The sequence below is a fragment of the Vanessa tameamea genome, chromosome 10 (genome assembly GCF_037043105.1).
Source record: "Vanessa tameamea isolate UH-Manoa-2023 chromosome 10, ilVanTame1 primary haplotype, whole genome shotgun sequence".
In the NCBI taxonomy this organism is placed as follows: Eukaryota; Metazoa; Arthropoda; class Insecta; order Lepidoptera; family Nymphalidae; genus Vanessa; species Vanessa tameamea.
In genome coordinates this window covers 4,990,423-5,005,915 of record NC_087318.1, presented here as the reverse complement: position 1 = coordinate 5,005,915, position 15,493 = coordinate 4,990,423, and the positions used below count along the sequence as shown (strand labels likewise).

The 15,493-nt window shown below is 31.4% G+C and overlaps 1 protein-coding gene across 1 annotated transcript; it reads right to left on the bottom strand.

Moving 5' to 3' along the window:
• Positions 1–1,065: 1,065 nt before the first annotated feature.
• On the bottom strand, positions 1,066–4,143 carry LOC113403782 (uncharacterized). Its single transcript, XM_026644377.2, has 5 exons — positions 4,092–4,143; positions 3,392–3,433; positions 3,031–3,120; positions 1,432–1,659; positions 1,066–1,265 (listed from the first exon to the last, which is right to left on the bottom strand). Exons 1-5 carry the CDS (start codon positions 4,140–4,142, stop codon positions 1,185–1,187), a joined length of 492 nt encoding a protein of 163 aa, XP_026500162.2. The 5' UTR covers position 4,143; the 3' UTR covers positions 1,066–1,184.
• Positions 4,144–15,493: the final 11,350 nt, after the last annotated feature.

Genomic DNA, 15,493 nt, shown 5'->3' with positions numbered 1-15,493 from the left:
GGTTATGTCATATTCAACCTCCTTCATTCATGTATGAACATGAATACAAACATTAATATTTTGTTGGGCTATTAAGCCCAGACAACCTATGGATTTCAGACCAATGACATTCCTAACTTTATTTTATTTTTAATAATCGTTTCCTGTGTAATATGGGTTTACAAGTGTAAACACTTTGACTATAAAAAGTGAGAACGCATTGCTAAACGTAAGGAAGGCCTAAGTGGAGCTCTATCTTACCTATCTTATAGCCTGCTCCGTTAGTCTAATACATATATATAAGGCGAAAGATCCTGAGGTAAAAAATAATAATAACGATTTATATTATAATTCCTCATTAAATAATTTTATTGAAGTATTCATAAGTGAAATTACTGACCGAAAAAACAATAAATTGGATAAGATTTCCAATTAATTGTTAATTATGTTATGCTGATTTACAATTTCTAAAAAATAATTCCAAGTAAAATGAAAATAATTTATTTATTTCAAGATGATTTTAGCTAGAATATTTAACATTAATATTTTTATAAATAGCACAACTATTTCAGAAAGTACATTTCCATATTGTAATCTACAGAACTACCGCTTTAATGTTCTTAACGAATCTTGTTAGTCGTTTAAACTAACTTAAACTAACACGTATTAAAGACGAGAAATACTGAAGGTGTCATTTCATCTGGTCATAAAATTAAGCCCTTAAACTTTGACCATTAAGAAAATACCGGCCGCTTAAAATTGTCCATTTATAGACGACTGTTCTAGTGTTGAATTAATATGTTCCAGTACAATGCCCTCTTCCGCTATATCTACAAAATTATTCCAAAATGCAATTGCATGCACGTTGCTGTGTCGTAACTGTTTACTGCAACCTGTTTCGTCAGTCTATTGAGAATATCCCATTTATAAATACGTTAAATTTTTTTTTTTTCAAAATTTGAATATGTTACTTTAAGTTATAGGGTCTTAACAACTAGTGGTACCTGGTTGTGGTTTTCATTGAGCTACCTTGACAAGTACCACTCAGAAAGCAATAAAATTAAAAAACACCAATATTTATAATATCCATATGTTATTTATTAAGTCAAAACAAATAAAAAATATTTTGTTAAACAACCACCATTTGTGAATAATAATCTATGCTTCGTATTGATTTGTATTGTTAATAATTGGGTAAAGTTAAATTACGAGAGGATTTTAGTGCATTCCTCCACTGTATCTTTAACATTCATACACTCGTCGCTTTCGATCCACTGGGGGCAATTCTGAAATATAAAAAGTCCCAGATATTTTTATACGTCGAAAACATGACATAACAGTTCTATCGGAGACTTTCTCACTGAATTCGAAATTCACAAATCATTACATTTCACTGAACTGAATATAAAACAGCAACTTCTTATTTAAACTATATTTATTTAGACTTCTTACCGCAAATATATTGAACTCTATGCAATTTCCAATATCTCTTAAGTAGCAAGTATCTTCGTGGCTGTAAGCGCCTAAATCATCGTTCAAGCACTTAACTTTAACAACATCGTATATATTTGTGTAATTTTCTAAATCCCTTTCGAGTAATTTCTCCAACTTAATAATGTCAATTGTCCCATTAGACATGAGAAAACCTTTTCTTTGTCCATAACACGTGTCCAAGTCACACTGAAAATATGAATTAATTTAAATATATTAAGCAGCTTTTATACGAGTTCACTATCTCGATTCACTTACAGACTCTCGCAAATGCGGGAGGCATTGTTTTTTGACACCAAAATGTTCTCTTTTAATTTAATAAATACGGATAAGGCTTGAAATAACAGATAACTGTTGAAATTATTTTTTTCTTTATAAAACGAAAAAAATAATTTCAACATTTCTTCCTTACGAAAGTTTAATATTAAATTTTATTATGTACTGAAAATATTAAAAATAAATGATGCGTTGAAGAACATTAAAAGAGATTTAATGTTGGATTTTTTTAAATTTCGAATTATCTATTACAATTTTTTTTTTTTTATTGGACAACATCACATACATTACTGTGATCCCAATGTAAGTAGCTAAAGCACTTGTGTTATGGAAAATCAGAAGTAACGACGGTACCACAAACACCCAGACCCAAGCCAATATAGAAAAGTAATGAACTTTTTCTACATCGACTCGGCCGGGAATCGAACCCGGGACCTCGGAGTGGCGTACCCATGAAAACCGGTGTACACACTACTCGACCACGGAGGTCGTCATATTAATTGACAGACGGTAAAAATACATTAAAAGTATTTACATATTATGCGTACATTTTAAAATCTAATTGGAAAAATTATGTCTAATTGGATTTAATAATTAGAGTTATCTGCCCGCCTTTCGTAGCAAAACTTTATTATTGCTACGTATAATTTACGATAAACTTGACCGATAGTAAATAGCCAAAGTTAACCTAAGATTGCGGAACTAAACCCGGCACTGAGTTTGTATGTGCTTGATTTGTGTTTGTATTACTTCGTGTTCGTCGTTAAAGAAAAAGGTCGTGCATGTTTTAGATAAAATATATAATTTTATCCAACCGACATGTGCTCCCATGAAAATTTTGGTGTTATTTTTAGTAGACTCTTAAAAAACACTTTATGTCTCGACTACATTCAGCCAATACATATATATTTTAATATTAATAAAAAGTAGAGGAAACTTCGTGGTTTGTTTAATATTTTGGCTCTGGCCTGCACCAAGCTCTACTTACTTTACTCCGTATTTATTTATTGTTTTTTTATTTTTTCACAACTACTGTGAGTCCCGGGCAAAAAGGCAACCTTGAAAGGTAGATAGCCTATAAAGAGCCACTTGTTACCTCTTTAAATTTTCAATATGTCACTAACTAGGTAATTTAAAATCTCATATATTTTATATCGGTAATTAAAATTAACCAGTCACTTCTCAAACCAATATCGAATAATAAACCACACAAAACAGGCTCACTGAAAACCCACCTATACCAATGGATATGAGTATTCTACAAATTGTATTGTTTTTACTCACTGAATGTGATTCACGATGTTCTTCTAAACATTCACTTAAAATAACTTCATTTTCTTCAGAGGTTACGTAGTTGCAGCAATGCCTATTTAACTGTAAAACAAAATTATCATTTAAAAAGTCCGTCTAATTAATACATTATCATTGTAGCAGTTATTTTTCTATTTAAGTCAATTATATGCAAGTTCAACTCGAAAAAATGTAATAAAAAAAAAATGCAAAATTTTATATAATTGTTATATTTTTGGCACTTTTTTGTAAGGTATTTTATAAATTCTATTTGGTAGTCTATCGAAATAAAAAATATAAAATTAAGATACAGATTAAATAAATAATTAGTTTTAAAAATAACATGCCGACTTACTATAATTGTATCGAGACAACTGCCCACGTCTTGCGAGTTTACCTGAAGAATCAATGATTATTTTAAATCCAAACAAAGCGGATTATCGCTTAAAAAAGCATTGATAGTCAAAAGAAAAAGAAAAATCATTTTTGTATTAATTTACTTTATTGAAATTTAGTGCACAAAATACACTGTCTGCTCATTCAAATATCAAAATTATAAATCAATTGACTAGGTCATTATAAACGGATCGTCTAGGATGTTAGCGGGCGAATGGTGCATGTTAACTTCAAATAATCAATTTCCAAATATATAAATTAAAAATATAACCAAATAGAACGAAAAATTCAAGTCTCAAGATTCAAGATTCAAAGAAGAAGTCAAGCGCAGAAAAAGAATTGAACCACAATAAAAAAAAGTGTTAATATTGCATGAGCATTATATTGTTATGTATACAGACCTACAAATTTTAATCAAATTTTGAAGGTCTATAGTTTATACAAAGGAAACTTTAATTTCGGAAATCCAATAAACCATAACCGACAGTTTATAATAATAGCAATCACAAAAATTAAAACACAACGACTTAATTTTTCAAAAGTTAGTGAAAATAATAAAATTATATCTAAAAATGCTTTTTGTAATAATATAGAATGTTATTTTAATAAAAATAATACTTTTAAATTTGAATAATTAAATATCTTCCTACGATACTTACCACTACAATAAGACCAAGCAAAATAAAAATGCGATCCATGGCTGATGACATTTCAAACTATTATCAGATGCAAGTCTGCTTTTATATATACTTTTTAAATTAAAACATCAATCACCGCGATCACACAGCAGAAAATTGTACCGTTTACATGAGAATTTAATCATAAAAATAATTTAAGAGTAATCTTTATAATAACCGTTACATATTTTTTTATTATTTACGAGTGTATATCTAAAACCTAACGACAGATTTTTACAACCTATATAGTAAGACAATTATTTTTCAATCAAATAAAAATATATATAACACAACAAGATTTAATTGAATTTAAAATTACCGAGGATTCAAGCCGTAGATTCTATGAAAAAGAACCAGCAGCCACCAAAATTATGTTTAATTAGCAAAGTAAAAAAAACATCTGCGGAATTTTATTATAAAACCGAATTGCGCCATGAAATGTTGAGTATGCGAATACGGAAACTTGGTATTTTCACTGAATCTATAAAAATAATCAATAAAATTGTAAATATATAATACTATAGTGTCGGTTATATTAAGATCGTCAAGTTTTAAAGTAAACCTTAACTTTTCATATCTTACATTAGGGACAACAAACGGTACACATTTTGTGATATTTAAACTATTTTATTTTACACACACCTTATATCAAGAACAACATAGTTAACATAGACATAATTAACTTGGTTTTTGTTAAGTTTAAAAAATTATAAAATCTCGTCAACAGTCAATAAAATATCACAAATATCTTAAATTGACCCTAGTGGAACACTAAGTTTTAGCAAGAATTCAGAAGACTCTTTAAAAAAATAGAATGCGCACTGAAAAGATGAAGAAAATCTAAATGGATTTTAGTATACACATTAGATTAGCACTTTAAAAGAAGTCATGGTAATATTCAGAAATATTAAGTAACGGATATGAAAGCAAGTGCGCAACAATGTCATTTTAGCACGAATTGAAGTCACGTAGATGCCTTAACGATCCTGCTGTTGCAAACGATACCCTATTAACTTATTTGTTGTTTGTTTTGTCCTTATGTGACCTTGGTATTGCGTTCAATGATTCGACTTTCCGATGACATGGTATCACTAAGATTCCTTACAATGATCCAGACTATTTAAATATCGACATAAATATGAATCTATCTAAATATTATAATAATTGAACCTACCGACGCTAAGGTATATTTCACTTTGGCGTCCTTATGAAATATTTCTAATTCATTATGTAAAAAGAGACTTTTATTATCTTATATTCAAGTAAAGAAGTGTCTTCAGCTGTCGTATTTCTACTTATATTAAGAAAGGGTGTTACAATAAAGATGTCGTGGGCGTTGAAGCGTTAACTCGGTACTTGGGCACCCGAAGTATTCTCGGGGAGAGCTATGTAAGGAATTTATCGAAATAGCGTACGATACGACCCCGATGAATTGATCAACTTAAAGCTTTCCTTCCAGTTACATACACAGTACCAATTAAGACGTTTTTTACATTCAGTTTAGTTTGTCAGTTACTTTTTTTTGTATGCAACAAAGCGCGCACAGCACTTTGATTTATTTTAGTTTTTTAATCTTATATTCATTTATCTGATAATATATTTTTAAGTAAATATTTATGTAAAAGTTTTTAGCGCTACATACTTTTTTTAACAAAAATAAATATTGTTCTATAACTTAATGGAATTCGTGACTTGTGCATGAAATCATTCGTGGTTCATCTTTTTTAATGCTCTGTACATCTAAAGGAAAACAGGAAACTTTATAAGAGCACTTCGCTGTCCTTCTGTCCGTCGGTCTATCTGTCTATAAATCAAGACCCTTAGGAATGCGTAGAGGTTGAAATGAATACCAAATACTTATGTCTGCAGTCCTTGGAGCTGTGAAAAATATGGCCGTTTATGTCATATTTCCCATACATTCGGAAAGGGAATTGAAACATACACTTCCCGTTGACCTAGAATCATTAAATTTGTCAAGAAGCAATATCTTCTGGAAAGGCTGAATCCCAAAACTGGTAAATCATTTATTATTATGTGATCCGACTCGCACTTGTCCGTTTTATCAGTCAGATTATATAAACATATGTATATTGGCAATTGGCTTGGCATTGATCAAGTTTGACTCAAGTTATACAAAACCAAATATTTACAAAATACAATATTCTTGGCACAGAGCAAGAGACATGTACGTACATTCTTGGTGGTAGGACTTTGTGCAAGTCCGCCTTGTTAGGTATCACCCACACATCAGATATTCTACCGCCAAACAGCAGTGACAGAAGAGTGAGCGAGACAGGCACATCTTAGCTTCTATGGTTGAGGTGGTTAATATTTCTTACAGCGACAGTGTCTATGTATGATGTTGTCCACGTATCATCAGGTGACTCAATTACTACTCCGCTTAATTTATTATAAAAAAAAACATACACAAGTATTTTTCGAACACACGTATTCAAAATCTATAAAACTGCAAAATTGCACTTTCTAAACCATCTGACTCTTAGCATCATGCTTTAAAGTTTAACTAAATATAATGTAAGGTGACTATCATTTTATTGAATATCGCATTTTCTTAGTCAAACCTAAGATAGAACACATGGTCGCTTTATTTTAAAATTTAGTATAGTGCTATTAAATTCAATGATCCGTATAGAAATTGCTCGCGAGATACATTGTTACTGCAAACGAGTTTCAACCAACCTCTCTAAATTTAATCGAATATTATATAAAAACAATAAAATAATATAAAACAAAGGAGGATCCTTCCACGCCATCGATAAACATATGTTAGTATTGTTGCAAGAGCCATGGCGGTTAATTGAATGTACTTATATGTTGTTATTTTTTTATACGATTTACGAAGGCAAGCAAATAAGACAACTGAAAGCTACTAATCTATAAGAAATTTATATCATTCCTTACAGCTAGCACGAACAAAGTCCCAACTATATGAACTTACAAACTTATAGCTACCTTATATACTTATATACACTGGGTCACTCACTGTTTAAACCAGAATACGTTACACAAAGTATTGCTGTTTAGTATTTGAATAATTAATGTACTACTGCTACTATCATCCGTAAAATAAAAATACTACCGTCAAATAAGAATTGAATTTCAACAAATGCATTTTAACAAAAAAATCTACACGAATAAATACGGTTTTAAACTATTATGTAATTCTATAAAAGTTAATTAAAATCATTATGAAACTTTTATTTCATAGGAAATTATGACACAATGTACACGTTGTATTAAAAAAGCTTCGTGATGGAATATATGCCTTAAACATTTCGTTAAAAAGGATCTTCACTCAACAGTGACTTTTAAGAGATTATACTTACATATTTATGTATATATATATAGTCATTTCATGCATGTAATTTCACATAAGGATTGTAGTAATAGGAGTTAAAAGTTAGATCTATCAACTATCACCTATACAGTGATCGTTTCTATCCGATGTAAAAGTATCTTTAAGAATCACGCTGCTGTGCAATAAATATGTAAAATGTCAATTGTCTTATATATCCGATATATTTTAAATGGAAAAGACATTTTAAGAAATGAATCGAGTCTATTTATCTTATAATATTGCAGAGTGTATCTGTAGTTTTATTTGTAACCATGAATAGCTAATAGAGATCTCCTATATATATTATTTCCAATTGAAAAATTATTAAAGATGAATAAACTTTAGATTTATGAATTCCATGCGACTTTCTAATAGATTGAGCACACATTAAAAGAAGTTTTTGATTAATAATTTATCTATTTTATACAACACTATGCGACTTAACTACCTTAATTTCAATTCCGTAGTTCCCATAACAGTTTTGTGGACATTCAAAATGTCAATTTTTCGCTAAGCCATAATGAATACCATAGATTATTATTTAAGCTCGCAAACAATGATGTCGCGTCATTTACAACAACACTGTTGTTAATTAATATTTTCCTGTATTCCTCTTGTTGTTCGAATTGACTGCACTAATACACATTGTTTTGTCTTTTTCTTTTGAATGTCAATATTTGTTGTTGTGTGTGTATGTGTGGGGGAGGGGCGAATCAGTGTATTATATTTGCATTTGTATGTTTTTTATATTGGTCTTTGCGTCGTTTTTTACATTTTAATGGTCCCTGTACTTCCTATGGAATATAATTTGTATTGAGCAATAAAGCGTTAAATAAATAAATAAAATGTTAACGACGTTAAATTCGACATCAATACTGAATTTAGAATTCGCCCAGTCGTTCGAACGTGATTGCATTTATAATGTTAGTCGAATATCTCATTAGTAAAAGCAATTGGAGATAATTAAACCATTTTCTATCGTACATTGAACAAACTAATGAACAAAAAACAACTTAGTAAATAAATTAAATGTTATATTATTATAATGTACGGTTATTTGTGATAAAAGTAATACATATTAGCTTTAATAAAACAAGATATACTCCAACGGTTTAATAAACGAGAATGTATATGAAATGTTTACAAAATTGATATGAGGAATAAAAAAATAAAGACGGTAACAAGAAACATAAATATTACGCATGGAATAAATTGATTGTTCCAAATAAATAGGTTCAAGGCAAACAAAACGTCGAAAAATAAATAATTGCCTCTAAAGGCCTGGACACTGGATAGTGGCATTTCCTCTTGAGTTGGAGGTTTGACTCCTTAAGATCTTAGATGTCTGTAGGAGAAGGAGGAAGAGAATTAAGGTGTTTGGTTGATATTTGTTACAATAACTGTTATGCTATATGCAGAAATAAATTAATTCATTCATTCAATGTTTAATCCCTAACATTTAGATCACATCAAGGTGAACAAAAAAATACTATTTAAATGCTAATTTACTTTAAATAGTTTAATACATTTCACATCGAAGGACAAGATTTATCGCGATGCAGTACAATAAAGAAATCCCATGTGACTGGTTTTATACTCCAATTCATCGTTACGCGCTTGGTCGTAACGTCCCTTCTTTATTACACGCTTAGCATAGCTTAAGTGATCTACCTAAATATGTTCCTACGATCCTTTATTTAAACATTCGTGTATTTATTTACTACAGCTAATAATGGTACAAAACGATGTATTAAAGTTATTCTAATCTATGAGACATTAACGGTCTCTGCGTGTTTTTTAAATGCTAAACTGTTATAGCTGTCTTTGGATTTCAATCGGACAGGATAAGCGTTTTTTCAATATAACCGCAAAAAATACAAAGTTTTAGCAACATTTAAATTTAATTAAAAAAAAGTTTTTATTACATTTTATGTTCAACTAAATATCCGTCCCGGCATCACACGGTGTACCCTTGTAGATCCATATAAATTTTATGTATATTAAATAAAATCCTGTTCTTTTCCGGTCAGGAAATTTGAAATTCAAGGCTTTTCTCTACAATAATATGCAAAACCTTTCTCTTGAATCTATCGGTTTATTGATGCTGATGTCGATGATGATGAAACAGCATTTAAATCTGTTACGTAGTTTAAATTATACAGCACACAGCGTACATACAGGAAGTGACTTTATACTGTAAAGACATTCATAAATAATTGTATATAATATATTGTAAATAATTCATTTCTGTCACCTTTAGCGAATTAAAAAAGCACATCCTTAGCATTGAATCAGACTCAATTGGTTGTGATGGAATAAGTCGAAATCTAATTATCCTTACCCTTAACAGTATTTTAGCTACTTTATGGCATATATTTAACTATTCCCTGTCAAGTGGTACCTTCCCTTCTCTATGGCGCAAAGCCCTGTTGATTCCTATTCCAAAAGTTTCCAATCCCTCGCTACCTTCTCATTTTAGACCCATATCTGTTTTTCCTATTCTCTCGAAGGTGTTAGAGCGTGTTGTTCATTCTCAATTGAGCCAATTCCTCTCAATTAACAAAATCCTCTTCCCTTTCCAATCTGGGTTTAGAATAGGCCATAGTACAGTTACAGCTCTCACTAAAGTATGTGATGATATACGTTATGGAATTGATAACAAATCCATAACTATACTAGCTCTCCTAGACTTTTCAAATGTCTTTAATAGCATCGACTACGACATATGCTTGGAAACCCTAAGATCTTTAATTATAGGTTCGACTGCTATTGATTGGTTTCGCTCTTACCTATTTAGTTGACAGCAATACATAAAGATTAATAGTCGATTTTCACCTTATTTAGATATTCCTTCTGTTGTCCCGCAAGGTGGTGTACTCTCTCCCCTACTCGTTTCTATTTCCATTAATTTTCTCTCCACAATTATCTCTTCTTCCTATCATCTATATGCTGATGATCTTCAAATTTATGATACCGCTTCCTTGGACGATATCGACGAGGCTGTTGCAATTTTGAATAATGATTTGGCAAAAATCTGTGAATGGTGTAATTCTTACGGGCTCCAAGTGAATCCGAGGAAGTCGCAAGTAGCTGTTTTTGGCAGTGTTAAGCTTCTATCGAGGATTAAAGACAAAAATCTATCTCCAATCATGTTTGATGGCCACATACTACCACTACAACAAACTGTTAAAAATCTTGGACTACTTCTGGATGCTCAGGTTGCAGACATGAGCCGTAAGATCTATTTCAACATTGGTTTTCTAAGGCGATGGAAAAATCTACTGCCAATCAAGGCTAAGCCAATTCGTTCATTTTTCCAATATTGGATTATGCTGATGCCTGCTACATTGATACCTGCTGATTTACACATTGAACCTTCTAAATAAATTAGAACGGATGCAAAATTTGACAACTAGATTTATCTTTGGTCTGCGTAAATTTGATCATGTTTCGCAGAATCGGTTTCAGTTAAAGTGGCTGCCAATGAGCTTTCGAAGAAACTTGCACGCCTTTTTTACTCTTTACTATATGTTGATTATACACCACCTTACCTTAAAGAATGCTTTAAATTTCTTGGGTATGTATTGTGCAATAAAGTATTTTGAATTAAAATTAAATTGAGGATCATATTTTGTAAATCCCGAAACCTAATCATCTTATTCTACGTCATTAAACACGATTGTACGACTATACAATTAATCCTCCATTTTGCTGTATTTAACACCCCATCTTCACAACACTGCAAGATTCAAGCTAATCTTACTCATTATTTTCTTCTGTCCTTTAAATTAGCTTCGTACTTAATACTCGTACTTACTTGTTTAAACTCTTTGTTGTCAAAGAATTTCGTGTAATAAAACAACTTTGAAGAAGACGTATTTCTTAAATTAGGTGTGCATATATTATCATTATTTGTAAAATGTATCTTTTAATTGCCATGTTAAGTGAGTGTAAAATTAAAGTCGGTGGATTTCACGTCGAATATTGTATATTTTAAGCAATGAATATATTATTGGGTATGATCAGAAGGTGGCTGCTTGTCACATTACTAGTGAAGCTGTTCCTACTAGCATAATAGCAACATCGCGAAAAAGTGCATGTAACTCATCTAGTTGCCCTGATCAGTTGCGTTTTCCGAAGTTCCCATCATGGTATGGGAACTTAGAAATTTGCAACTGTATAAATGGATGTACAGTTACAAATTACGTATTTTTAAATAATTTACTTGGTGGTATGGTGGTAGGGCTTAGTGCAAGCCCGTCTGGGTAAGTACCTCCCACTCATCAGATATTCTACTGCCAAACAGCAGTACTCAGTATTGTTGTGTTCCAGTTTGAAGGGTGAGTGAGCCAGGGTAACTACAGGCACAAGGGACATAACATCTTAGTTCCCGAGGTTGGTGGCGCATTGGTGATGGAAGGAATGATTAATATTTCTTACAGCACCATTGTCAATGGGCGGTAGTGACCACTTACCATCAGGTGACCTATTTGCTCGTCCGCCTACCGATATCATAAAAAAAAAACAAAACAAAAACTAAATATTAGGATAGGCTAATAAATGAATAGAGTAATTTAAAAAATTATGTAAAAATTAATCAAAATTTAAACAACCAACGTTGAAATTATTTACAAATAATATCTCTCATTACCATTTGAAACAACTAAAATAATAACATGCACTCAAACATATAAGAATATTGGACAACAATGCATACATTACTCTGCTCCCAATGTAAGTAGCTAAAGCACTTGTGTTATGGAAAATCAGAAGTAACGACGGTACCACAAACACCCAGACCCAAGACAACATAGAAAACTAATGAACTTTTTCTACATCGACTCGACCCGGAATCGAACCTGGGACCTCGGAGTGGCGTACCCAGGAAAACCGGTGTACTACTCGACCACGGAGGTCGTCAAATAAGAACCAGCTGACCTAAAATTATTTTTCAAAAACGTTACTAGCTCGTACCATAGAGGCTATCCCGAAACCAAAACAGAGCTACGACATGGAATTTAATTTTCTGCGTGAACTTGGGACAGGTATGTTGTGCTATATTATGACTATTATTGCTATCTGCGAAGGAATGTTTGTGAATATGATTCTTGGTACTGCAAATTGCCGTTTTAACGCTTTACAGAAAAATTATGATTCGCACAGTGACGATGTCATTATTCATTAATCGCTGCGGTTGATCAATATGCAAATTACCTGACTGTGAGTATTTTTTCGATCACGAAGCTGAATTATTTAATGACGTAATATGTAAATTACGCCCTTAAATGAATAAAATGAACTCACAGAATATTTCCAATAGGATCCCTATTGGAATTCCGGTTTTACCCACATAAGTTTTGTATTCCAATTTTCGGTGAAATTTGTTTCACCTAATCTACGGTCCCGTACAAAATTAACACTCACGCGAAAAAGCTACTAAGTAATTTACATATCATTTTATTTCACGTAATCTAATTACTTAATTTACATATTAATTATAACATCGGATAGTGAAAAGTATGTCACGGCCAGTAATTTCCTACTACAACCATTGCAACTAGCTACAGTAAAACGCTATGGATACCATATATTTAGGGAATTAAAATCAGTGTAGCCAAAAGTATCAATAATACTTCGGTTGACTGCCAACAATTGGTAATGCTGTTTTTAAGATGTTGCTCTCGTAATTCGACCAATGTGAAAACACAGAGGTCACTGCGTTTGTCAATGAGAAATTACGCCTTCGTCCTGCGGGGTCAGTAATAAATAGGCGAATAGAAATGGGATTGCGATTCAGTTACCATTATTAACTGCCTTTGAAGTCTCCCAATTGGAAAAATCACACGGTTCGATACAATTTGTCGTACTTAATCGTATATTAGAAATTGGATGAATGTTTTTAATTTAAACAAATTTAATTTAAATAACTCTGAACTTGACCTTCGATCGACAAAACATAATTGTCCAATTCTATAGTAATGTATGGTAGTCATCATAGGTTTATGAATGTAGGTTATAATGTAGGTGAAATTGTTATCGGATAACTTTGGACGTAAAATTAAAGTGAAAATAATTTCATAGTTTATTGCAATAGCCTTGTACTATAAATAAAGAAATTTAAAAAATATTTTTGCAGCGCCTAATGTAGGCAAATCACATAGTTATAAATCAAATGTTTGGTTAGCTTCACTTCTCGTGACATTGGAATTTAGTTTAAAATCTTTTTTTCTACCCTGCACCCAAACTTATTTCTCCACCACACACATCTTTTTTTATGAGTTCTTTGGTATTCTTTTTGACGCATCTGCCATAAGTCAGTCCTTTCAAGATCTGTCCTTTCTTTAATATTAAAACATTTCTTAAATATCATCAATGTCATGCACGCACTGCTCTAGTTTTTCACACTCAAAACATTTAACGATAATTGAATCCTATTATTTACGATAAATTAAAATTTAAATTTACATATTAAAAAAGCATAGTTATTTGCATGTAGAACTCACATTCTTATTAATTAACAATCTAAAAAAGTGCGTATCGTTTATAAATTTATTAGGTAATCTGACAGCTTAAATAAAACATAGATATTAATTTAAATATAATTATTGTAGCCGTAAATAAAACAAAACGTACCTTTAAACTAACAACTATATGTATGTCTATACTTATTGAATGAAACAAACATCAAAACCTACCTCTTCACAGTAAGTATAAATATGGACCTTTCGAGAATATTTTTGAATTAAATTAGGAAAGTTCAAAGTAAACAAACGCACGGTTGTATTATAGTTTATCATATGTAGGTGTGGACATTTAAACTAGGAATTTCGCCTCACGATTTCCCCATTTCCATGCAAATGTATACAGACTTTAGGCACACGTACTATACCTCCTCTAAAATAGGTTTAAATTATTCCAAGCCTAGGTATTTCTGTTAATATATATCTTGCATGGTAATGAAAGGAGTTACTATTATATTCACTATTTTAAATATTATTAAAAAATTACAAAAACTTTGTGGGTTTAGTAGCAAGGTTATGGAAACTAATATTCCGATTACAAATTTCACGTTGAAGTTATTCGGATTTTCTGTCAAAAAATTAGAGTAGATTCTCTGAATTGAAAAGCTAAACTGTGCTATATTCCCATGAGATAAGTGGATGATATAAATGTACAACTACCGCGGCGTACGTAGTTAGTGAACATTTTTAATTTTAATTTCGTATACAACTTTGCATACGAAGTTATTTTTTTCAGCACGAAAGTGACATCGACATATTGTTATTTCCGTTCCACATTACGTTACATTATCAGCCTGTAAATTTCCCACTGCTGGGCTAAGGCCTCCTCTCCCTTTGAGGAGAAGGTTTGGAGCATATTCCATCACGCTGCTCCAATGCGGGTTGGTGGATACACATGTGGCAGAATTTCGTTGAAATTAGACACATGCACACAGCCACACCGCAGAGCACGAGATGAAATATAAACACAAATTAAGTACATGAAAATTCAGTGGTGCTTGCCTGAGAACTTCTATAAAAACTTTTATCCCTTATTTCACCCCCTCACGGGTAATATCAAAAAACGCTTAAATACGTTATTACTCATTTTTAATCAGTGTCACACAAAAAAAAATCATGTTTTTAACTTAAAAAATGATTGACCCTTCTAAAAACTTTCAATCCTTATTTCAACCCTTTAGAGGTAGAATATCAAGAAACGCTTAAATACGTATTTACTAATTTTTAATAAGTAACACGAAAACAAAATGCCATGCTTCTAACTACAAAAAAATGACAGACAGACAGACAGAGTTCCTTTCGCATTTATAATATTAGTATGGATAATACGTTTAAAACCGGTCACCAGAAAATTCGTAATTGTTATATGAAATAAGGGTCAGTTTTAGTATAAATTTAGTATAAAGAGTACCCTTGGGGTAATTCTAATGGTAAATTAAATATTTACATGTAGTTAGCTCGTTAACGAGTGCCGTTTTATATTATTTTTTTATAATCACGTAACA